Raw genomic sequence first — 26,992 nt, forward strand, 5'->3', positions numbered from 1 at the left:
GTGTGTGTGTGTGTGTGTGTGTGTGTGTGTGTGTGTGTGTGTATGAATGATTAACATTTGGCCAAAGGACAACAAGCTGACTGGTTAGCTATGTCTGGTAAATTACTGATTTTATAGCACACCATCTGAAGTGCTTACAGTCAGTAAGCACAAATATAACCCATACATTAAATTAAACAGTGGCTCAATAAGCAGCATTTTCTTAATACAAAAGCCTACAAACTTGTGAATGTTGACACTTATACTGTAAGCGAATTTATTAGGCCCTGCGAAACGTGTCCCACAAAAGTCTTTGAACGCACATTCAGGCACACAATTGCTGGACAAACAACATACACTTAATCACTGAAAGATGCCCACACAGTTTTCCTACACCTCTCACCTCATCCACCTACAGTGGGCAGTTTACAACAGGTGATTAAGTGAAGTGATGTAATCAAATTAAAAAAATCAAAATGTTTTTTCGTTTGTTTTTGTTTTTACAGAAATGGTCAGTGCTGTGAAAATGTGTGTTTTATCGACTTATTAAACTTTGTACTTTCAGTTCCATCTGGATTTTAAATTTCGATGGAGTTTTGGATCTAAATAAAGTCCAGAGGTTTTTTGTCACTTTTCATTTGTCATTTCTGTACTGACTTGTACGCTTATCTCTGATTTATCTGCAGGGCTGGACAAAGTTCTATGAGTTTTCCTTGTCAGACCTTCGTGCTGGCTTTGAGATTATCGACAGGCTTTTTGAAGGTAGGACGCTGATGAAATGTGTAAATTCAGCAGAAAGCTCTGCATTTTTGTCTGCACATGATAATCTCTTGTTTCTTTGATTGCCTTTTATGACCGTGTTTCTTTGACGACCAATTATGAAAGAGCATACCCTGGGCAATTCAGCATTCGCATCTCTGTGTTATTTACCTTCTGTGTGGACCCTGCTTTTTATTTGTGTATTTATATGTCTCGATATCTCTAAGGTGGTAAACAATTTCAGTGGGAGTTTGTCCATGGTCTGTTGGAGAATGCTATCTATGGGGGACGTATTGACAACCCGTCTGACCTCCGCATCTTGCGCTCCTACCTTGAGCAGTTCTTTTCCGCACGTCTCCTTTCATCCTCCCACTCTGCTGGACAGAGAAAAAGCAGAGGAGGATTCTTTCCACCTCAGATAAGCCTCCCAAACTCTTGTGCCATATTGGTAGGTTTTTGGGAACACTCATCATGTAACACCTAGTTGTACATATACTTATTATTAAGAAATATATGTGCATTAGAAATATATGCATCTTTAAGCTTAAGGTGAAAGTTTATATAGTTTGTTTACATCTTCATGAGCCCACGTCCAGTGACAAAGAAGCAAAAATGGTTGATTAGATTCACTAGCTGGGGTTTGTGTTTAACTTCTGTCTGGTGTTAGCTTCATTTTCGCTTGGTTTATAAAGTAGCCACTACAAATAAATGTCAGCAATAACTCTAAAGTAAGTGGTTCTGTTTTTCTGCTGCTCTGCTTTCTGTTTATATTTTCTTTTCCAGAAGTTAGTTCATTCCACAGAATCACTGAGAGGTCATTTGTTTAAAAAAACAATCAATATAGAAATCTATCATTTGAATTGACAGTCTATTGCTAGAATTTAGCATTTAGCAGTGAGTGATGAGGGAGATCAGTTTAGTAATTTAGGCTTTTAAAGCCCTATTCAAGGCAAATATTTGTTGTTAAAAAACCTGCATCAAACTGTTACAAACAATACACCCTAATGAGCTCAGTATTGCATTATTAATCCCATACACCCATACAGAAATCTAACAAGCATGCCACAAGATTTTACTTTTCAATTTGATATTGTTGCTTAGAAATGGAAAAATGTATTTTGTCTTAAAGCCATGACATAAATTGGCAGAATGCTTTAATTTTCTCTCTCTTTATATGGGTGTGTGTCAATGTGTGACCTGTATGGGTCTGCGTGTCTTCCCAGGACTACCGCAGAGTAATAGAGAATCTCCCAGAGGATGACAGGCCAGCATTCTTTGGTCTGCCTGCCAACATAGCGAGATCCTCCCAGAGAATCGTCAGCTCCCAGGTGCACCCACACACAGCAGTCTGCCTATTCACACAAGCACATGTGCTCATATCGCCTGCAGCTCACATCAGTCTTGCATGTATACAGATGAAAAATGAAAAGAAAATCAACTCAAATTGTCTTAGCGAGGTGTTGGGTCAACATGTGTCACCAGAGCAGCTTCAGTGCGCCTTGGCACTGATCCCATAAGTCAGTGGAACTCCACTGGAGGGATGGAGCAGCAATCCTGGCAGTGCTGGCGTAGACTCCACATGATAAGCCATGTCATCTCAGCGTGATTTGACAGTGTTCCAAAGAGCTCCTTGTGATGTCAGAAATACTTGGCTTTTTCCACTTTTTCAAGTGCCGCCATAGATGTACAGTTGAGGTCAGGTGACTGTCAAAAAGTCACAATCATTGAAGTCAGTCCTCCTCTTTGATCTTCAAGCAGAAGGTGCAAAGCTTTGAGGTTAGGGTCTTTATTCTGCTGCAGCATATATCCTTCTCCACAGAGAAGCTGAGCAGAAGGTGTAACACAGTTTGGAAAAATAGAGTTCAGGGCAGTCTGGTTAAAGATACCCCTTCTCTTACTGCTAACTGTTGGGCGTTTGTTTCATATCTGTTTTCCAATCATCCAATGACAAATACCGCCTTTGCCCACTGGCTAGGGTTTTTAGTTGATTTAAATATTTTATCACCATGAATCATATGATTGCCCGTTCGCCCTGGTGAATTATAGCAGATGTTTTAATCTATTCTACATGTATTTTAACAGAATTTTCCCAGTATTCGGGTGGACAAATATGCTCGCTTTATTCACATGTATGTTTATTATTATTGCAACATTCCAAAACAATGACAACGAATCAGAATATTCTCCAGAAAAGACTCAAAAGTACCGCATGCTCATAAAAAATGCCCAGTACACTCAAGCACATACCGTACTCTCATGTAATGTAACTACCTGCAAGCTGTAAGTACTCATTTAGCTATGGTTGTTGAAAGTTTGTGGGGATAGGTTAATTGGATAATCCAAATTGCCACTAGGTTTGAATGTGCGAGTGAATGTGAGTGCGAATGGTTGTCTGTCCTGCGACAGACTGGCGAACTGTCCAGGGTGTACCCCGCCTCTCGCCCTATGACAGCTGGGATAGGCTCCAGCACCCCCCGCGACCCTGAAAAGGATAAGCGGAAGCGAATGGATGGATGGATGTTGAAAGTTTGTTGCATGTAGAATTACGTAGATGTCTCATTTAAAACTTATCAAGCATAGTCTGCTTTTGGCCTAGGAGACGAGGGATCTGGGTATTTGAGACTCAATGTACTACAGCGCTAACTTTCACATTGACAGTAAATACAAAAACTTTTGTTCTCGTCAAGGCAACAAGTCATTGACAATTAAAAATGTTTAATATTTGGTTAATAGTTAGTTTGTAAACACTATCAGGATGTCATTAGAAGTTGCAGCTGACATTTATAAAACTGTTTATACATTCATTACACAGTATTTATTAAACATTAAAATAAATGAACCCTGGATATTATAAAGTTGAAACTTGTATTTATGATACTTTATAATTCAGTTTAAAGAATGTATGTGTTTGTTGGTGGTATGGCAGTGATAAAATCAACTGTGAACCATCTGTTTAGTTTTGATACCATATTAATATGACTTATAATTAATAAAATATTTTTCTTACATAAACTAATTGCATAAATAATAACATTGATAATATTTTTTTCCTAATTTTGTAAACCATAATTTCATTCATTTCAATATCATGTCTCATGCAAATTAAAACCAAAACCTTAAAATCTCAAAATAACATTTTTCACAATATGATGATTTTTGCATGTAGTTATCATTTTAAGGAACATTTGATAACATCAGAAAGTCGACGTTTATCATCCGAACAAGTGTATGGCAATATTTCATATATTTTGCATCAGATAAGATTGATGTGTATCTGTGTTAGCTCTTGCGTTGAGCTATATAAGCAAACTCTGCAAAAGCTGCACTCAATCTGTTTTGTTCATTTACGACAATAAACCGAAGCAACTTGAGGGTTTCTAATAACATTTCAGCCGTAAATACATTTACCACTACTTCACAGATATTGAGTCTGACAGTTTGTATAGATGATTGTAGCTGATTAAAATGGATGTTGGTGTTTTTCAGCCTATGGAGCTTTGAGCAAAATCTGCATAGTAAGTTGAATCTGCCAAGTACTTTCTTCCTTTATAGAGGATGGAAAACCCTGGTGTGTATGTGTGAATGTGTTTAATGGTTTATGGTCACTGCAGATTCTGATGTAATACAGTGTAACACAGTCTCACATAAACACACAATATGTTTTATTTCAGTGTGTGTGTGTGTGTGTGTGTGTGTTAGTGTGAGTTTGAGGGAGATGAAAATCTTAAAAGACAGAAGCAGGATATAGACTGAAGGTTGCATGGCTGCATTGTTCACTGACTGTGAACATATCATTTGAATTTTGCAATATTCACATCTAATAATACAAACTATATAGTCTATGTAATATATGAATCTGTGTGTAGTGTTTGGAAAGAACCTGTCTTTGGTGTTTACTTTACACATTCAGGTAATTATTTTTTTCAGGCTGAGACTTATTGATTTTTATTCTTTTACAGATTTTCTGTGAAGCAGAAAAATATGTTTTGATTTGATTCTGCCACTTGTGATATTGTGCAAATGTCGAAATGGTAGAAAGGTTGACCTATAATACATGTGAAGGAAGCTGCATAAGAGCCAGTTGTCTTTGAGGAACTGGCCTGGACTTTGGCCAGATGCTACAAAATCTATAAGAGGAAGCAAAATCCAAGATCTTTTTAACCCTAAAGGAAAGATGAAATAGTATAAATGTGACACACACACCACAATTAAACCTTGCTTGTTGCATGCACTGGAGAAAGAGTTTTTTTTTTTTACAATAGCATGTTTGTTATCATTGTCGTTTGTGCAGAAAAGAACATGTATATGTTTTTCCATTGTTTTCCATTCAAGCCTGGTATCGTTGTTAAGAATTCATTTTTGAAAATAAAGATGCTTTAGTGTAAATTGGATGAGTAACCAAAACATGAGCACATATAAGGGTTCATTTATTTTAAAGAACCAAATCATTGTTTTCGTAAGAAACATGCTGATAGAACCAAAGCAAGAATGAAATGAAAATGGAATACGTGACATTGCGATGACATTACAATGAGCTCGTTTTGCTGCGTTTTTCTGTTTGTACAAGGTATGATCTTTTTAAAATCTTGCTCATCCTACATTCAAGATCATGTTCTGGGACATATCCAGAGAGCTTTCAGCTATTTTTAGATTGCTACTGCCACTTCCTGCTTTATGCCCTCTGTGATTTTACCACTGACATCAAACTTAGAGCTAGCATCATCTTCTTGTTAAAACTGACCCAAATTTCATGTGAAGGATCGTCACTGACTGTGACCAAGCGGTTTTCTGTTGAAGATTTTGCAGTTTCCAAGCTCAAAGGCAGCATTCAGTTGACCCCCAGGATGAGACTGTCAGTGTAAAGATCTACTGTATTGTCCTAAGGAGTCTGAAGGAGAACATTCAGATGATCTTATCTTGTGCCCCTTAGAGTCCACTGAAAATACTGAAGATTTTAGGTCAGTGTCTGAGATGATGACCTTCAATGTGAGATTGGCCACATTTACATAGAGTCTCAGTCACACAGGTCTGGAGATGGTCAACATTGCATTAGGGACAAATGTCTATTCCCTGACCAGTTGGCGACTGGTTGCTGGCTGTCACTAGGAGAGATTTGCTGCACCAAAGTTCTCCTCATAATTGCTTTGACCAATAGCGTAATTCTGTGGTCGCTGGTGGTTTGCATTGAAGATCTCTACTGATACAGATACTGATTTCTCAGAAGATTTTTACACTTTGCATATCTTGTGATTTTAAGTGATTCCACACTGTCGGAGTTTACAAGCAAAAGATCCATTCATTCCAGGAGATGACCCAAATCCTTCTGGACTCGGATGAGTAAGGACATCCAGCATTTAAAAGAAAAAAAAAACAACAACTGTCAAATCAAACATGTGGAACTTCCCACTGTGGCGAAACCTTGTGAATAAGTGAACAGCTGAAAGTAGCTGCTGCTCCTTTTTTTGTGTCTTCTGATTGTAATTATCCTCAGTTCAACCACACGCAACCTTTACAGATTGTAAGGACAATCCCCATGTGGTTTTTAATACAATTAAATTCACTCATAGTGTGGTCTGCTGATCACTGGAACCACCAACCTAGTTTAATTCATACGACTCCCACAAGACCACTTATGTGAGTCTGTTACTGTGTCTCTTTCTCTACCTATCTCCCCCATATGTCATTGTCTCCCATCCTGGTGTCATTTGTCACTGTCACTTTCATCTTCTCTCTTTTTCTCTACCCTTTCCCCAAAATGTGTCCCTTCTTTACTCTCACTGTATTTGAGTTCTGCTGTTAACCACATACACTAAAGAGGTCCTGGGGAAAAATCTGCAGATTTTGTGGAAACCATTAAATATAAATGTCTAATCTTACCAATTACCTGACACGGGTTTGAAATGTCTTTACAAAAGGCTTGAGGTATGATTTCCTGCATTCATAGTTTTTATGCACAATGTCAAAGATAAGCACTTTGGATAAAACTAGCATGTGAAAATGTATCATTGTGCCATTACAACTACAATAACAGAAAAAAAAAGACATTAAATGCAGAGAGATTTATTTCTCCAAATCTTGCATATACACAGAAGCTCTCTCGTATACTGCTTCTGTTCATTTCTGGTTATATATTTAGATATAATGGCATCTGTGCCTTCTGTGGCATCTGTGATTTTCACTCTGTTATGCTCAATTTATCAATCAGCTTGACTTATTAACAACCCTAAACTAGAATACTGTTATACTGAAATAATGTGGAAAAACTGAGTAAATTGACTGCATGAAGTTGTATAATGTCCAGTAACTTTTTATCCCCAGACAATTATGGCAGAAATTTCAGCTTATTAAAATCTTGGTTATCTTAATATATTTAAATTACTATTTGAATCACCTTATATTTGATATCAACCTCCTTCATATTGCTGTCAATTCAATTTTAGATTAGGATTTTTTTAATCCTACCTTCATCTCCCTCTTTGATGTACTCGAACAGACATGTGTGCAAATGCACATATATACCGTTTTCCTCCTGAGCAGAGAAGATAAAACAAATGTTAGTAAAGAGTTCTCCTGGACCAAATGAAAGTCATTTATCAGACAAGCTGCTTTACTTGTAACACAGACATAAGTGGAAACTTGCACTATCACAAAACACACACACAGACACACTGAGTCTAGATAAAAGTACTGTCCAAGATTCTAATCCTGAAGCTAAGCTTGGCTGATTAGGTATGTAAGGAGGCGTGTTTATGGTTCTCTTTTCTTCTTCTTTTTTTCAACATTACAGGGCCTGAAACAGTGTTTGGGGTTTTACATATGGGAGTCAAAATTCATGTGCCTACTTCAAATTATATGAGTGGTGTTTTAAAAAAATAGGCCGTTTATTCTTACAGGAGCACATGCAGCATACCACTGACTCTTTGTGTTTTAATTGTTTACAGGTAATTTCTCAACTGCGCATCCTGAGTCGCTCAGTCGCAACAGGTTCAAAGTTTGACAGGGAGCTCTGGTCAAATGGACTGTCACCTATCCTGAACTTATGGAAGAAACTCAACCAGGTTAGCTGTCTTTACCATTTCATATTGACTTTTTATTGACCCATTACTTTTTGTTGCCCTTTTCCTGCAAACCAAATTGGAAAGCTGCATCTGTAGCTTTAAAGGACTTCATTTGCCTTGATTTAGGTAACTTTAAAAAGTCTAACCATACTAATACTGCAGCATTTCTACTGTCACTGCACATCAACAACAACTAGTTGTAATATCAGAAATGGGTGGAGGTCCAAAGTGCATGACTCTGAGGCAAATTAAATTAAAAAAAAAGGAAAACTATTGAATGATCAAAAATTGGAGAAACACACAGTCCAGTTGGCAACAAAAAAGAACAATACGTAGATATACAGGAAGCAAATGGAGAAGGGGAGAGGCAAGGCTATATGCACAGACAGGGCAGACTGTTCACATTTGAATACAATCAAACACAGGTCAACATGAGGGTCACAGCAGAGGGAAAGACCCAAAAGCAGGAAGTAAAGCCACGGTGAGACAACTAACCTTCCAAGTAAAACAGCATTACCACAAAGACAATTAAAATAACTGAAGCATGAAGACTAACATTAAACATGAAGACAGGGGACAGGGAATACAGAAGGCAGGGGGGTAATGGAAAAACTAGGAACACAAAGGGACTTAACAAAACCAACAGACAACAAGGGTCGTGACACCTAATTAAAAGTTGTGGGAAGTAATCGGATATTACTAGTACTGTCAAAGGCTGTCACACACAGTGGCTTGCTTGGCCAAGAAGTACTGCTGTGTGCAGTTGCTTGGAGACTGGCACGTTTTCAAATTAAAAGGACATCTGCCTCCACCTTTTAACAATTTAGTCACCGTGTATCAGTCTCCTCTCTCTGCCTCTCATGCTGTCAAGCACACATGCTTACTGTCTCCTCTCTCATTTACACTTATGTCTCCTCTCTTTCTGTCTCTCTTCTTGCTCTTTCAGTCTCTTGTAGATGGAGTTGTTTTGTACTTACTGAAAGGAAAATGGTTAACTGTGTTAATTGTTGCCATTATGTCACCAGCAAGCTTTCCATAGATCACAATCAACCTCTGGCTGCTTTCAATTAACTATCCCTTTGTCATCAACCAACCTTGTTGTTTGACCCTCAGTGGATCTGAACTTCCCAGTGTGCCATTTAAATGCACGTACTTGCACGTGTGCATTGGTTGTGTGTGCAAACCTTTATGGTTTGTGGAAAATATGTGAGAGGTGTGTGTGTGTGTGGAAATGTACAGACACATTTATTTTTGGCAAATCATTATGTAGTCTGGAAAGACATGGGCAGAGCATGATACAGCAGAGACTGTTTATTTGGCTTTTTAGTTACATTTTTAAATGGAAACAATAGCTGAGCTCTAGTCAATCTGAATCCCGTCCAACCAGCTTTTTTCTTCATTGTCTGTCTTCATCCCTTGGTCCTGCTATCCTTCTCTTCCTCTCTTTTTTTGCCTCTTTCTCTAACTGAGTTGTTGCAAGGAAAGCAAAATAGAATCCAGGTATAGAGTGTGATGGTTCTAATAGATTACAACAAAATCCAAGCTTTTCTATTTTTTATTTGTATATTTTTTGTAACCTATCTGTATACTGTATGGTATACTTTGTATACAGAACACAAAGTGTTTATCTAATGTAAACAAGTGCTCAACCTCCACCCCTGTGTTTGCACTGTGTGGAGCAAGAAAAGAAATTCTGTTTAGTAATATGATGTTACTGTAGGAATTTAGTATATGCATATATACAATGATCCATATGGAAATCCATAGATAATATTTTACCATTGTACTGTATAAGGGGGAAAGATAGCATGCTAATGTAGCAGGAGTTCCTAAAGTGAACATACATCTTACTCTGAGTATTATGTAGACAATACATGTTGCAAATGAAATGAGAAATCAACATTAAGTTCCATACACTGAACTAGAACACATTAAAAGCCCCTCAGAAAGTCTTATGAACTCTACTGGGTGGAACCATCCCCTCATTCTGTTTCGATGATTGTGGTACAGAGCACTGTCATTTCACGTCAGTGCAATTTATATACAGTTAACTACAGATGAGAGCATTGTAATCTTGAAAGAGAGCACTCGTCAGAAAGAAATATTTTTTTCATAGGATGAAGGTGATCACGTTGAACAACTTCACATTGATGTACAGTGATCATTTCTGTATTGGAACAAGTAGACTCAAATAGCTATAGCTCTCTCATAGTTTCTCTCATGTCTCTCATCTATCAGGGTTCTACACTAATCCACCAGAAGGTGGACCCACCTACAGAGAGTCAGAAATCACCAGTCCTTTCATTCATTTCTCTGGAACAGTTCAATGCCATCCGCTTGGTCCAGGTGGGTAAAAACATTAGAAATGATAGCTACATTCAAAATGGGCTACCACATAATTACAGTATCCGAATACTTTTTTTTTTTTTGGGGGGGGGGGGGGTTAGGTAGTGGTACCCACCGTGTTTAATTCAACATGGAGTAAAAGACTGAGACTTGTATGTAAATAAAGCTTGCTTTGTTTCTTCTGAAAAAACTGATTAAGATTAAAAGCCATGGAGATGCATAAGCTAATTTCCCTTCATTGATTGTTTAAGTATGTTACTTATCTCATGGAATAGTTTTATTCATTTCTAGACACTCACAGTTATCTGTTTGTTGGGGGGGGTTAAATGAACCAAGGCAATCAGTGGAAGCAGGCTTGATCACTACCTGCATCCAATAGCCATTTGCCTCATTATGAAACACACAGTTGTGGTCAGGATCATGTGAATGAATGTCATGGTATTTTGGGGCTTGAGTGTACAGCATATATCTTTAATGAGTTTGATGACTTTAATGATTGTATTTTTTTGCACAGTATGTACTGTATGTAAAATGTAAGTGTCATCACAGAGTATACACCAGTCTCTGGCCGCACTGAGCAAGGTCATCCGAGGGACTCAACTGTTAACTCCAGAAGTCCAGAAACTGGCCACTGCCCTACTAAATCAAGAGGTAAGACAGGCAAAAGACAGAGAAACTCAACCCTAACACTCAATGTGCTATTTTATGCTTTTGAGTACATGTGTTATCTAGAGTTTTTTTAATGTTTCTCATGATGATTTATTAAATGGGGCTTAGTGCAATAAATGTGGAATACAATTGAAAATAAAATGGAAGGCCTTACCCTGATAGTATTACAAATGCACACAGAGTCCCAAATGCTGTATGCAATGCATCTTTTAACTCACATTTATCTTAAATCTTTCTACAATGCTGCTGAAGGTTTCTAACTCTTACCATAAAATACACAGTTAGCTCTGTCTTCAGTGACAGTGACAATGTAAAGTAAAGCTTTCTTTTTTACCATATTGTTTTAGAGGGGGACTGCAATTCTTTTTATTCTGTGGTGAAATGAAGGCCACAGGGACAGGCCCATACACAGTATACAGAGCTGACATGTAGACATGTAGCAAACACAATATGTATCCTTGTATGTCCTCAGGCTGAGTTGGGGACAAAGGGGATATTATGAGGTAGAGAAGAAGAGACACATCCAACCTTTCACTCCTTCTATGTGTAATCTCCAGAGAGAAGCCTTGGGCATAATTCCTGTTTCGCTGCTTGCCTTCTCTCTCTTTTTGTATTAATCAGCAGGTTTTTTTAGTCGTATCTCCATTGCCCTCTCGACCAGCTCCAGTCTTTATCTGTCACATTTTCCAATCTTTGATTTCCTTACATTTTCTCTATCTTGCTAGCTTTTTCTTTTAATATGCAGTTATGGTAAAAGTAAAGTGCACCCTCTGTCTATTCTAAGGTTTTTATATTATCAGGACATAATAAAAAATCATGTGGTTCTTACCAGGCAAATTAGGAAAATGCAACTTCAGATAGGGAAACAACAGCTCGCAACATATTTCATTGTGTCATTGTTTGTTTAACAAAAATTATGCCAAAAATTAGAAACGGTGTGTGTAAGACAAGGAACACCCAGTGATCCAGTAGCCCAAAGAACCACTTTTAGCTGACGGTATCAGTATTTCACATCATTGTGGAGGAATTTTGGCACATGCTTCTTTATGATGTTGCTTCAGTTCATTGACATTTGCGGGGATTTACGTGTTTCTTTCCTGTTGTGGTTTGGAGTTTGACTCGGACCGCTGCTGTTTGCTGCTGCGGTTGGGATCACTGACCTGTTTCAGGACTCAATTTGGCCAAGCTTAAGCTGTCAGACAGACGGTATCATATCTGACTCGTATACAAAGGATTTGACTGTCAACTCAATGACTTCAATATGCACAGGTCCTGTGGCTTCAGAACAAGCCAAAATTATCGCCCTTCTGTCACCATTCTTGACAGTTAGTGTTTGTGCCGATATACTGTGTATGATTTTCTCCAAACAAAATTATGGCCAAACATCTCGACTTTGGTCTCATTTATTCAAAGAACAACAGATAATATTCTGAAACCTATAGAATCTATGATCCAACCCTTTTGCAGTTTCTCTGAGCATTGCACGGTGTGATTTTTGGGGGAAGTTGCTGAGATGTTCACTGATGGGAAGATTGGCAGCAATTTTGAATGTTTTCCACTTGTGAATAATCTTTATCAATAAATAGACTTTAAAATCTTTTGAATTGCCTTATAACTCTTCCTAGATTGATGGGCAACAACAAAAGCTTCTTTTAACATGCTCCAGACCAGCAAACTGCCAGAACCTTTGCTTTTATAGAGGTGTTCGTTCGTACTTGCTGATGACCACTATGCATTGGTTTATTACCACCTTGCTGGTACTGACCCTCTTAATTGCTATTGAAACAAGAAGGGTCTACTTCGTTTTCCACACGTCTTCTACATTTTGGGTAGTTTGTTTGTTTCAATAAATGTCACTGTGTAATGTGTAATGCTTTGTAGTTCATCTCAGGTTATGTGTACCTTATAAGACCTACTAAAGACTGGACTTTTTATCATGTTCTGATATTTAAAATCTATTCCGAATTTCAAAATAATAAAATATGTTAGTGGTTTAAAAATATATGTAATTACAATTAAGTCAGTTATCAATGGGAACTGTACAAATGTATAAAATAAAACAAAGCCATTTGTTTTATAATTTATAATTATATCTCTAATATACATCTAATTTATATCTCAATTATAATTCTGTATCACAAAAAACCCCAAAACACTGTCCATCAGCTTTTAGCACACTATGGTCTAAATAAAAACTTTTTTTTTAAAGTCTGATTTCCACTTTTAAGTGTTTAACCTTTAACATTATTTACATTGTTTTCCTAAAAGATCATACCTTGTCGTCCATTTTAACTGACCTATGTAACTCCTCAGTGCTGTATATGAAACAGATGCAATCACAGTTTTTATACAAGTTTTATAAGAGTTCTGTTCAGCCTATTCTGAGCCTTTTCCTTTATGGCCTGTCTAAAGATTTAATTTCTGTAATATGCATAATCAAGATACTGTGTTTTACCTTTTTGTTAAAGACAGAAATGCATTTTGTTAGCTGTATAGATCAGGAGAAGTTTTTCAGTGTCATAACTTTTTATCATAGCTTTTTTTTTCTTTTTTTATATTAAAAAAAGATCATTAATTTTGACCCACAATATTGTTTGAAGCTCTCTGATGTGAAGCTTCTCCCAGAGAGGGAGCATTTCTTGACAACTAAATCAGAGTTTTGCCAAAAAAGATATTGCCTAGAGTATAAAAAGGTTGTTGAACCATAGAAAAAGCAGCAGCAGCTGTTATGTTTCCTGCTGCACATTTTGCAGAAACACAAAATTCTCGGCATACATCGAATTTACTGGCAGCTAAATTTTTTAACAAACACCTGATGACTTCTGTGACCCTAGCTGGCAGTATTTTTACATCACTGACAAGAAGCCCCTGAGTGAATTGGCCTAAATGCGATTCTCCCTGCAATGCTACAGTACGTGACTATAATATTTGGTTCTAACATTATTTTAAACCTCAGTAATTTAAAGAAACTTTATCACTGTCCAAGCAGTAAGTAATTACGTATGTACAGCTTCAGTTATTTATGACTATATAAAGCCAAGGTTTCCAGGGGGGCAAACTAAACAGACAATGATATTCTTCCCTCACACCAAAAGTTCAAGGCAGTTGGCTGTCCTCCATGTGCCTGACTGAGGAGTTTTTCTGTCTCACTGTGGCCAGGTTTGGTGCTGAGAAAATCACTGTTTTGGGGGGGGGGGTGTTTGTTTGTTTTTCTTTTCTTTTTGTTAAAGTTCTTATGTTGCGACTGGGCACTACTACTACTACAAATGTCACTGAAAATTGAACCAAACAAGCATTTTTACACAAGCAGAAAATTAAAATATGAGATCAGATATAGCACTGGTAAAATAAAAGCGAGTGCTTCTTAAGGTAAGGCCTTGAATTTGTATTACACATTCAATTTTTTAAATATTACTGGAAAAAATCCTAATTACATACAACAGATACACAGTTAAGTGAGCATTTAGTGTCTTTTATAACAAAACAGAATATGAATTAGATTGGAGTCTTTACAGGAAATACTGTTGCATACAATGAGCAGATCACATGGATTAATGCCATTTTGCATTTGGGCTTCTATTATAACCGACTGTTACTAATTAACCCCATTTAAATCAGAGAAGGTTAGAATGAGCTGATGATGCAATTTATGCATTATCCATTTATGGTTGTGATAATGTAAAAGTGTAGCAGACACAGTTCTGAGGGGATCAGCTCTGCTGCCCTTTCTCTCAGCTGTGCAGTAAAAAATAATTACATGATTGGAAAGAACCCAAACTACCTACTTTCTGATGGGGGGCTTGGGTTGTATGAGAGTCATAAGCAGTGCTGCAAGACAGAAAAAGTGTTACCACTACCTTCATTTGGTAGAAAGAGCATAATTATCAGGACATGGTGACCGATGAGGAAATGGCTTTTTGATTAAAGGTGAAGTAATCTCTGGTGTCAGTTAGATTTTCAGTACCACTTGTAGTAATTCGCAGACCAATACTAATAATCATCATAGTAGCTTGGGTTTGTAACCAAAAAGTAGTTATTCAACATATTATCAACACATATATCGATCAGGCATGACATTAAGACCACTTACAGGTGACGTGATTAAGACAGATTTTCTCTTCATTATGGCACCTGTTAGTGGGCGGGATATATCAGTCGGGGTGCTTATGCTGACCCATATCCACTGCTGAAAGCCCCAGCAATGGCACATAAGTATCAGAACTAGACCATGGAGAAACGGAAGAAGTTGGCCTGGTCTGATGCATATCATGTGCATGACCCGGGTGTGTGTTCACTGCTCGCTTGGGGAGGAGGCACCAGGATGCAGAAAAAAGGAAAGCCAGCAGAGGCAGTTTGCTGCTTTGGGCAATGTTCTGGTAGGAAATCTTGGCTCCTGCCACCTACCTAAGCATTGTTGCAGACCTTGTACACACTTTCATTAACATATCAGGTAATCCCTGATGGCTGTGGCCTCTTTCAGCAGGATAATGTGGCATGCCACAAAGCAAAAATGGATCAGGAATGGTTTGAAGAGCACAACAACAAGTATGAGGTGCAGACTTGGCCTCTGAATTCCCCAGATTTCAATCAATTGAGCATCCAGGATTCAATTGAGTGAAAGGGGTGCCAATACAATATTAGGTAGGTGGTTATGATGTTATGTCTGATTGGTGTATATTGATTGCACTCCTGTATACATTTGGTTTGTGTCTCTGTTTTCTGCCACCCTTATCTTGTTAAAAAAGAATAATTAAAACAGCATTTTACACTTATTTGTACCCTACAAATGGCAGTGACTTAACTTAAACCAGCATGTTTTTCCTCCTAAGACACTTCAGTGCAACACACACACATACATACACACACCCATCCCCGCAGCAGGAGAGTGAGTGAGTGAATGGTTGACTTGCTTCTGAGAGACATGCAAAGTCTCTTTTATTTCCATTATGCCTTTCATGCCTAAATACCACCAAATTCTCAATTCTCAGCCTCCTGCTGTGCATGTTTGTGCATGTGTGTGTGAGTCAAATCTTTGATCTCTGTTTAACGGTAACATACACGGCCTAACGTGTTCAGGAGTTAACATTCTTCTCTTGAGAAAGCTTTCCTTTCCCAACCCTGCAAACATTTTACATTTCTCTGTGACTTCCAAATTAAGACATTACAGATATTGCTGCACAGACAAGACTGTCTGTGGATCTGCAACAGTTACTTACATCAGGAGACAGACAGACAGTACTGTTTATGAACACAAGAGTATTTTTCACTTGTAAAGTTTAAGTTAGCATTGTAACAAGTCACAAATATATTCAGTATTTTTACAATATATAAAATAGTGCCTGAGATTTATCTCAGTATCACCCAGCTGTAACTTTTTTGCATGTCATGACAGAAATTGAGGAGGGCATGTCACCAGTGACATCACAGAAACTTAAATATAGATTGCATTTTAGCTGGACCACAGTGAGGATGTAGCTGGGCGCAGCGTGCCCTTCAGTGACTTACACATATTGTTAAATTTGTATTTTGAATCGTGTCAAGGCAACTCGACAGGGGCTGATGTTGCTGCAGTCCTCCTGCAGATTAACTGTGGCTTGGCTGCCAGCATGGTTAGGAGAAGGAAATAGAGGCAGGTTCACATAGTGGCAGAGTAAACCTGCAGAGTACCCCTGTTTTGTTTTTGTTTGTTTTGTTTTTTAAAAAACATGGTTTACATCACTCTTTTGCTTATACTCATTTTTGTGATTTTTGCTTTTATTATTGCTTGCATTGACCTTTATTCTCTGTGCTTGTTTCCTCTTGTCTCAGTGTCCTTTAACATGGCAGAATAAATGGGAGGGACCAGAGGAGCCAATGCAGTACCTCAGAGCAGTAGTAACACGGGCCCTCGCCATACAGGTAACACGTGATGGATGGTATAGCAAAAAGACATAATCTGCTGTCTTTCTTTAGGAACCTGCTTTTCACCACAGTCACAAAAAGAATATTTATAAAAAGCTGACAAACATCTATTAACATGCTATGCAATACATGACAAATATAGTGCATTCTTCGTGCGTGGGTTCTCTCCAGATACTCTGGTTTCCTCCCACAGTCCAAAGACATGGAGTTAGTATAATTGAAAACCCTAAATTGCCCTGTGTGAATGTGAGTGCGAATAGTTGTGTGTGTCTATATGTTAGCCCTGTGACAGACTGACGACCTGTACTGGATGTACCCTGCCTCTCGCCCTAATACAGCTGGAATAGCCTCCAGCACCCCCACAACCCTGAAAAGGATAAAAGGAAGAGAATGGATGGATGGAAAAGTGCAAATGTTTTGAGGCTTAATGCTACAATGGGAAATGGGTGCCGAAATATATGGAAAATCAGTACATAAGGCAAAAAAAAAAGAGTTGGCACAAAGCTCAGTATTTGTTATGGCCACCTTTATTCTGTAACACAGCCTGAACACCTTTAGGCAGGCTTTCTTGTAATTTCTTTAAGTAGTCTTCTGGAATAGGTCTCCAGGCTTCTTGAAGGATATTCAAAGCTCTTCTTTGGATGTTGGCTTCCTTTTGTTCTCTTCTCTATAAAGATGATTCCACACTGCTTCAATAATGTTCAAGTCGGTATTCTGGGAATGCCAGTCCATGACTGATAAGTGTTCTACTGTGTGTTTCTACTCTCCAGGTATGTTTTTACTACACTGGCAGTGTGTTTGGGATCATTATCATGCTTGAAAATTTAAACTGTTGCCAATCAGACGCTTTCCAGATAGTATTGCATGGTGGTTCATTATCTGATAGTACTTTGCAGTGTTGAAAAATTACATAAAATTTTGGCAAGATCCCAAACCCCACTGGCTGAAATACAGCCACATGTCAGAGCTTCAATCATGTATTATAAATGGCTATATACACTCGCTGTTGTCCAAATTTCTAATTTGGATCCATTACTCCAAAAGACCTATTGGCACTGATTTTCAGTCCAGTAATTTAGCATACCTAAGCATTTTCTCCCTGTTTCCTTTCCTCAAGAATGGCTCCTTGATAGCTCCCCTTCCACAGAGAGCAATTCTGATGAGGCTTCAGTAGATGGATCAACTGAAGGGTCAGATGAAATAGAGGACTGTGACAGTCCTGTACTCTACTTACCCAGTTCGCTCAGGCTTTTTAACGAAACTCTATACACCCTTCCGAGATATGGCACGTTTTTGGCTAATTGTTCTTTTGGAATCACCTTGTTCGTGCAAATATATGTGTTGTCTTTTCCACTTTTGTAAATAATGTGTTGGTTCTTTGCACAGGTTTATCTCTTAATGTTAGGTGTCATTTTCTACACATGAATGAATAATAGGTCAGTGTTTAAGTGGCTTGACAACCAAAAAGAAACCCAAACATTTCCCTGAAAATGGTCAGGCACAAGGACTGGAGTGAAACTGAGCGTAAAAGCAGCCAATGCCCAAAGAAAAACACTGAAAGACCTTCAAAAAAATGTGAAGAACTATTGCTTGAGATCACTTTGAAAAATGAAAAGAAATTGTGGCTCCATAGAAGCAAAAGAAAAAGGCTTTGCACCTTAGTGTGTAACAGTTGTTACCATTTAGTTTTAATTATTTCTTCACGGGCTGAAATTCACAAGAGCGCACTACTATAAGAGCACCTTTGTCCTCAACAACACATGGTATTTTCTGATGGCCTGAGTTAAAAATTGAGATGGCCTTGAGAATCCTCTGTAGTGCTGCTCTCAACGGAAGGAGACTTAAGAAGTATAAGAGTTTTCTAATCAGCCTTTGAGGGATCCATTTAAATTCATCATGCATTTATCCTACCCAGAGCTTTGTCATTCAGCAGTGATGAATATTAACAGATTTCTTTTCTAAAAATTTTAATTCCAAAGGATTTAAAGAGAACCTCGCATTTCAGAGATCATAAAATATGAAGTGGAATTCCACTTTTTATAAACGGATCTCAAAACAACAAGAGGCCTTTAAGCTGAATTTGCGGTACTTTACGTTATGACATACAGGGTGGTCTAGGCAATGTGTTTATTAAAACGCTGCCAGAAAATTTCTTGTTGTTTTCAATAGGGGTACATAAATAAAAGGGGATTATTCTATAAAAGCAGGAGGTTCTGGGAAGTGTCAGCCTTAGGTTGGTGCCAGGAAATAAGGGTTCTGGCGGAAATTCCTCTATCTCCGCTCAACTGTGTCTGACTGTACTTCAATATGTTCTGGCAGACTAGAATGCACACATACACCCTCACGTTCAGAAATTATTTCTGTGTGGATGCATTTCATTATCTGCGTGGGCGAGCCTCCCTGCCTCTGTCTGTCTGCTGGCCTGCCTGTCTACCCATCTGTTTGCGTGTATGTCTGCCTGATACTCGATTTTTGTTTTTTCTCTTTTTTTTGCCCTGTCTTCTAGCCTCCCTGTCTACCTACACTCCATCTGTCTTAGTATGTGTCTGTCTAGAGGCTGCGCTGTCCTTAACTGTCTGTTTCTGCCCATCAGCACTGAGTGATATCTCTGTTTGCAGCATGTCTGTATTCTATTAGCTAATCAGCGCAATAAAGGCGGACTCTTCCAGAGCTGCAGCTGTGTGGAGCTGCTGAAGAATAAAAAGCCAACAGCACAGCAGTGCACCCAGACGAACAGGACGACCTTGACAGCACTCAAATGCTTGCACACATACAGTATATACGCACAAATAGCATGAGCAACATCAGCACAACTCGGTTCGCTTTATTATTAATGCATCCAAATCTTTCTTGGTGCATGCCTCGCTTTGATTATGTGTGCCCACATGCGCCCGGTTGCAAGTGTGTACTTGTGTGTATGTGAAGCTAGGATTTATGCACATTTCTTCTTGACATAAAGCTCATCTCAGTTTATCTCTAAAGCCAGTGCAGACTGATTCTGTGGTAAAAGTGAATCTATTAATAAAAGAGATTGGATCTCTATTGGACAGATAAAATGTTTGCTCATTCTGCCTCCATTTGTCAGCATTTTTCTTCAGTTGACATTAAATCTTAGAGCTGAAGCCAATCGGGCTTAAATAATCTTTTGTATTTATAAAGTTTAAAAGCACAGTGAAATCAGTTGTGCTCTGCAACATTTACCAGTAATAAAGTATTTTTGCTTGCCACACAATTTAATAATTTTTTTTATCCCTTTTTGTTGTGACACAATAGATGGCCGACATCTAATCAAAGCAGATGTTGCTGAATATAGCAGACTGCATCAACATATTGGACGGGGCTAACAAAGCTCCAAGTCCATCTGTGCAGAGTTACACAAAGAATTATGTTTAACATCACTGTTTGTCTGGGTTAAGCATTTATTTTATTTTACTGTTTTTGCACAAAACCCAAGAATCTGGGAGTGTTTCCAGGATTATTTTTAAAGTTGGGGTGGCAAATCTTAATACTTGATTATAAATACAGTAAAGAAATTGCTGTAGAAAATATTCTGCATGGTTTTTGGTCTCATGCGCAGACCTTGTACAGATATACTTTGGGAAAAGCAGCACTGCACGTTGTTTTGTATTTAATTACTCTCTTACAAAGTGCTGAAACACATACTCATTACTTAAAAGAGAAGGATAGAAATAGAAATGGCGTTACATAGAAATACCTTAATCAAGTACATTAAAACTGTACCTCAGAATAGTGCTTCAGTAAATGTACACCACTAACCCTGTCCACGCGCTCATAAAATGGCGTTGGGCTTTGCGAGGTTTGTGGGCGTGCGTCTGTATGTGTATTATGTTCCCATTAGTGCATAATTGGTGTTCCAGTTTTATCAGCTTGTTGATGCGGTGATAAAAAGGTGAGGCATTAAATGGTCTATTAGCCACATTAGGCTGTGCATTTTATTCTCTCCTTTGTAACCCTTTGGCTTCACTTTACAAATACACAATAACTGAGACAAAAATTACTCTGTCCAATTTAGGAACCATTCCACTGAAAGATACATGCTGGGTCCATGTGTTTTTGGACTGTGACATTATGTATTATTTTAGCTGTTCACCAAAATGTGGTCAAGTTACAGTTACATGATGAATATGAGTTTGAATCTCAACCTTTCACCTTTTATTTAAAGGTTTGAATAAAAATATTAGCTGAAATGTTTTTCTGAACAGCTCGGTGTTTTTAGAGGTTCAATATGTAATTGGACAAATCAACATATTAATAAATACTTTGTAAAAATCCTTTTCTTTAAATGATCCCCAAATAATGGTTTTCCTGCTGTGTGTGTGTGTTTTTGGCCATTACTGCTGCTCCATTCAGTTGTTGTTGATCGACTCAGACCAGGTGATTAACTCTGCAGAATATTCCGCTAATTTACTTCTCAAAACCTGATGGATTGCAACTATTTGCCCCCTTCCTGATTTCTTTGTTTTCTTTCGTTTTGTTTATTTTTTTCATATTTGTCACATTCACCTGTTTCAGATCATCACAACAAGCTTTAATTTTAGAGAAAGATGACCCAAACAAATATAAAATGCAGTTTTTAAATGAACAAAGTCCTACGCTGTGTTTATGGAAAAGTCTAATATGTTCTTTCTGTTTTGAGGCTGGTGACTGGTTTGCATCTTGTAATGAATATGCTTCTCTTTATGGTAGACCTGGATAATGATATGTCCCCTCCTGGAGACTGTCCTTCCACTCGGCTGAATGTTCTAAAGGGTTTTTTTCATAGGAAAGGACCCTGTGGTCATCTGGCACTGTTATCTTCAGTGGATGTCTAAACCTTTTTATGTTGCGGTGCTCACCGGTGTGTCCCAAATGCACTCAATTCTTGATCTGACCACTCCTAAAGTCCCTGCTACCTCTCTGTTGGATTTGTTTAGTGTATGTAGCCCGAGGACGGCCTGTTCCTCCTGCAGTGAGTGCTCCTTTGACAGCATATTTTGGATTAACCCAAACAGCTTCCACTCTTCAGCTTATATCCGGACCTCTGACCTACCTAATTTATGAAAAAATGTAGCCCACACTTGGCCATAAAACAGCTTTATAATTATGTATCCAATTACATCTGAGCCTCTGTTTATAAAGACACCTACTGTGGTTCATGCACTTTTTGTTTGTGTTTGGTTTTTTTGTTCAACCCCTCCAATTAAAGCTGTGCTACACTTTAAGCCCATAGTCATTATTTAACTGAAACTAGAATAAGCTCTGGTACACACACAAAAAAAACCCCAAAAGCACATGGATCTAACTGTATGTTTTATTTTATGAGAAGCACAAGCATGTAACGTAAACACGTTTTTTAGAATTCAAATCTGTGTCGTATTTCCATGTGACATAAAACTGTGTGACGCCTTTGTGTAACAGATTTTATGCCTGCATTATGTGTTAGCTTTGAGTCTTTATTTGTAATTTGCAAAGTATTTGGCTCATTAATCTTTGTGTCTACACATCTCTCTGTTTCTGTTTCTGTTTCTCTGTCTTTCTTTTCATACAGAGTTGGGTGGAACGTGCAAATAGACAGGCACTCCTGTCAGACATCCTAGATCTATCTGAGCTATTTCACCCTGATACCTTTCTTAATGCTTTGAGACAGGAAACTGCCAGGTAACACACACACACACACACACACACACACACACACACACACACACACACACACACTGGACACCTTCATAGGGGATTGAATAAGTGTATATATCAATGTTAAAAATACATATATTCATTTTGCTTTTTTTAAGGACCATGTCCTGTTCTATGGATAGTTTGGTGTTTGTTTCGTCATGGAGGAGTCCAATTGCACAAGCAAAACTACAAGTAAAGGTAAAGCCAGTCATCTACTGCTCATGCATGCAAACATCAGATCCTCACCTCCATCTACAGAAGAATATAAGTGCTATAACCAAGGTACACTGGCTGAGTGATAATTATTGGAGGAGAAGACAGCAAGAATAGATACAGATGCAGATAAGGAGGCAGGAGTTACAAGGCTGAAGAAAAAGGAGAGACTGGGGGTAAAAGAAAAGCAAAGAATTAGCCATTGTGCCAGAACTCAACTCTTTAAGAAGGGTACGTTACCCAGAATTATGCCTGATTTTGGGACATGGGGATCACTCAGCTAACCCAAACTGCACTTTTGGAAATGTGCAAAGATCCCCCTGGTGTGAGTAAAGCCTTTATTAGGGACAAGGCCGCTGCTGACAGCAGCCAGCTCAGGTCTCTGGTGCGTTTTGGATATATTGTGTAATTCTAGTCCTTTCTGACCAAACAGAACTGTGCAGCACTCCTCTCAGTCATCAGTTATTCATTTTATGCTCTGATTTAAGGGTGATATGACTGTCTTTAATATAATACTTTGAGGCAATACTTCTATTACTCTCATGCCAATAAAAATTGGCACAGTTTGACATGCACTTAGTTAAAATACACAAAGAGAGAAGGAAAGGGTGTTGGTGCTGACAAAGAGGCTGCAGCTGCAGGGAGGGAAGGGGAAAACACTCAGACGTCTGACAGAGAAAGTGAAAGGATATAATTGTTGTGAAGCAATGAGCTCTCTCTCACACACACACACAAACACACACACACAATATGTAAAAACATTTTCTGGATTTGTGTCTTGCTCTCACTCTCTGGGTTTTTCTTTCCCAGATTATGGTGATATAATACTTGTATGTGTGTGTCTGATTTGACGCCAGAGTTCCCTTTATTGTCTGTCCTACTGTGGAAAATCCCTGAGTCACTAGACTGACTTCACTTGATGTCTCTTTCATGTAGTATGTAGCATGCTAGTTAATCTGGGAAGGGCTCCCACCAGCGTTCAGCGTTTAAGTCACAGAGTAGCTGTTTTCCCGTTGTTCCATTTTCGCGTGTCTGTTTCTCTTGTTCATCTTATCATTTCCATTTTCTTTGTAGATTGGAGGTCTCCAGTTGGAGGGTTGCAGTTTTGATGGTGTCCATCTTTGTGAGAACCAGCATGATTCTCCCAGCGTGTCAGCTGTCCCTACGTGCTACATGGCCTGGGTTCCACAGGTATGCATGTGTTCTTAAAAGAGAGAACCACACTGTGCAGCACCTGACAGTAATCATCTTAAATGTTTTGTTCAAGATTTCCAAAGCCCACAGCAATGTCGTCTTTCAAAACCCAACCATGTACAGTTTAAGCTAATAAGTTGTATAAAACAGAATTCTTTTTGTTTACATTTTAGGGTTTTGGCAGCAATTGTTTGCAATTTTATTTGAAAAGTGACACAAATGACTAGATCATTTTTTAAACAGTTGCCAGGTGCTCTCATGTCAGTTGACTACTCTGTTAATGAAGTACTTGTTCTTTGGCCTTGGATGTTGCGTTATGGTGGAAATATGAATTTTAATCAAAATTACACAAAGTCTGGAGGACACTCTGGGGATTTGTGCAGATGTGAGTTTTTTGCTGTTTAGGCTTCAGTCACACAGGTAGAGCCCAGCCAAATATCTGACTGATATGGCTGATATTTGCTAACATGTAACAGCTGATAAATACTAATTTAAAAAGTAATGAAGAGACGAGAGGATCGTCTTTCAACTGCGTTAGAACATTTTTCAGTGTTGATGTTGCATAGTTTGTCCAACAGAGGGCGCTATACAGCTTCAGTGTTGACATTGAGACATGTTTATTTTTAACTTGGATTGTTAATTATTTTAGTAACAATTCATAAATAACATATGAAATAAATAACATTTGTCTGTTTGCCATATTTGTAAAAGACCGAATATTAGTATTGGTCTTAAAAATCTTCGGTCAGTCCCTAAAAATAATTAGTGGTCATCGTCGGCCTCTCTGGCTTTTTATTAGCACTATTCATGTGCAACATGTCTTTATGGTCAGTTTTTAAAACCCTTCCACGTAACTACAGCCCACAGACTCTTGGTTTGCCGGACACCAAATATATGAGTGCTCCAGAAAAGAATCGCTCTGACTAAAATTTCAGTGTGGACATCAAGCTTAGGTTTAAGAATTGTTCATAGCGAGTCATCCAAACCATGCAGCAGCATATTAATGTCTAAACTCATGTTGTAGATGGATCGTCTCAGGTCTTCTCTTGCTGAAGTTGGGTCAGTTTTTGGCGTCTTCTTCTTACCATGTGATTGCATTTGTCTCTGCCTATCGGGGACCCGCACATGAACGTTTATTGAGGGGAAAAAAGTTAATCCTCATCCTCCTTCTTTGCTGGGCTAAGAAATGGCTAATGATGTCAGACTTAAGAGGTTGACTGGGCTCTACAGGCTGGTCTTGAGACCTTTCGACTGGTTGGCGAGTAGTTGCTGTGAGATTGGTTGCAAAGAGGCTACACTGAAATGCGATTGCTTTGATCTCTCTTTGCGACTGATTTAACCTAGAGGCAGCCAGCAAGTTCCAGCAACCACTCGCCAACTGGTCTAGGAATTCACATTTTCCCTAGTGACCAGAGTTTGCCAGGTCTTCACTGACCAATGACTGAAGTTTTATATGTTTTATCTAATCAGTTACATTGCAGTGGCAGAAAGTTGTCATTTATTTGTTATCACGTTTGTGAGATATGTCAATTTTTAATCATTTAGCATAAAACTCTGTGACTATACAGTATTTGTGCATACTTACGCTCATACACTAAATGTCTACTTCATCCTAGAACTCTGTTGCTGCCTGCACTGCAGCAGAGGAGAGTATCTGTCTGCCTCTCTATACCAGCTCTGAGAGGGTGAAGGTGGTCACGCACATCTCTCTGCCCTGTGGAGCGAACCCCAACCAGTGGATACAGTGTGGAGCTGCTCTTTTTCTCAAACAGCAGTAAGAGGACGGGATCTGGTTGTGGCGAGAGTCACAGAGAGAAAAAGGATTTTCTGTGCTCAGTATCTGACCAGGGCAACAAATAAACCAGATGGATTGTTAGCACTCTGATATGTCAGGGTAATTTTTCAGTGACGCGCATTAGCTCATAGACCAAACCTTTTAAAACACATTTGCTTTATATCATATCGTTTGTATAACAGAGTACAAGGGAAAGGACCAGAGTGAAGGAAAACAGGACCAAAGAATAACTGATGCTTTCTCGGGTTGTGGTGCTACGACACTAAAACTGAATAAAAAGCTAAAAGACAAACAGCGGTGATACTGTTAATAAACTATACATGCATTATTATTTGGATCCCAAGAAACACTACTACACTAAAACTGTCAGTAAGTCTTGCTACTTCCAGTCTCACAAGAAAATTGTGTTTATTACATATTAAAAAATGTTTTTTGCATAGGCATTGTATTCCCTGCTGTACTTTTGGACGTATTTATTCAAAATAAAGGTAAAATAAAAACCATCTTTCCTGCCTTCAATAGAATAACATTGCTAAAGTACTAAAAGAGATGTGTGTGTTTGTGCGTGGTGTTTCAGAATGGCGCTGACTCTCCGTCACATACTATTAGTAGTCAGAACTGTTTGACAGTGAACTGTACAGATCTCAGTTCACTGTGTTCTGCCTCTCCCACAGCTCTGCTGAAAGGGGCTTTACAGACATGATGCACTTCAGTGTCAGTTCTCTTTCTGTAACGCAAATACACACACATGCACAAGTTAGTCCCTAACCTCTGTGTGATTGGTTCTGAGTTGAGGTTGAACGGAGTCAGTGAAGCTGTGATGGATGGCCGCTGAGCTGCAAGTGTGGGCGTGCGATTTGGAAGGTGTGTATGGGCGCTTGTGTATGAATCCAATCATAAGCATCAAGCTTGATTGATGGCTTAATTAAGATTCCCCCCTCCCCCACTCACTTTTTCAATTTTTCTCATGCCTTTGCGCAAATGTCTGTTAATGTCAGTGTATGAAAGTGTGATCACATCTGTGTGTGTGTGTGAGGAGACGGAGAGGAGAGTTGAAATTAGGGAGGAGCGGGTATTGTGTGTGCACTGCAGTGTGACAAAATGGGAGTGAAATGGAACAGCAGGTTTAAAAAAGAGAGAGGATTGGATTTCAGCGAAACATGGCCCTCTGGGTCAGAGAGGGAGAGCGAGCGAGCGAGAGACAGACAGAAGGATGGAGGCAGAGGAGGAGAGAGGGAGGTGATGATGCAGGGACGGGAAAGAGCGAGAAAAGGGCCGTAAAACTTGGGCGAGAAAATTGAAGAGAAACAGGAAAATGAGTGTGGCAAAGGTGACAGGGTTTGGGAGGACAGGTTAAAGGGAAAGATGGATGGAGGGAGTGAGGACAAGTAGTGAGTGAGTT

General features: G+C 38.7%; 1 protein-coding gene across 1 annotated transcript in view; it reads left to right on the top strand.

Moving 5' to 3' along the window:
* The window catches only part of dync2h1 (dynein cytoplasmic 2 heavy chain 1), a 121,918-nt gene extending 95,803 nt beyond the window's left edge, over nt 1-26,115 (top strand). The window contains exons 86-96 of the mRNA XM_005720933.1: nt 666-741; nt 966-1,186; nt 1,962-2,066; nt 7,680-7,796; nt 10,035-10,142; nt 10,692-10,793; nt 16,620-16,709; nt 22,261-22,370; nt 22,505-22,586; nt 23,676-23,792; nt 25,412-26,115. Of these exons, the coding sequence (XP_005720990.1) occupies nt 666-741; nt 966-1,186; nt 1,962-2,066; nt 7,680-7,796; nt 10,035-10,142; nt 10,692-10,793; nt 16,620-16,709; nt 22,261-22,370; nt 22,505-22,586; nt 23,676-23,792; nt 25,412-25,573 (1,290 nt within the window). The 3' untranslated portion in view covers nt 25,574-26,115. The remainder of the gene's footprint in view (nt 1-665; nt 742-965; nt 1,187-1,961; nt 2,067-7,679; nt 7,797-10,034; nt 10,143-10,691; nt 10,794-16,619; nt 16,710-22,260; nt 22,371-22,504; nt 22,587-23,675; nt 23,793-25,411) is intronic.
* Nucleotides 26,116-26,992: the final 877 nt, after the last annotated feature.

Source organism: Pundamilia nyererei, unplaced genomic scaffold, assembly GCF_000239375.1.
Source record: "Pundamilia nyererei isolate P.nyererei 1_Seehausen unplaced genomic scaffold, PunNye1.0 scaffold00003, whole genome shotgun sequence".
Classification (NCBI taxonomy): Eukaryota; Metazoa; Chordata; class Actinopteri; order Cichliformes; family Cichlidae; genus Pundamilia; species Pundamilia nyererei.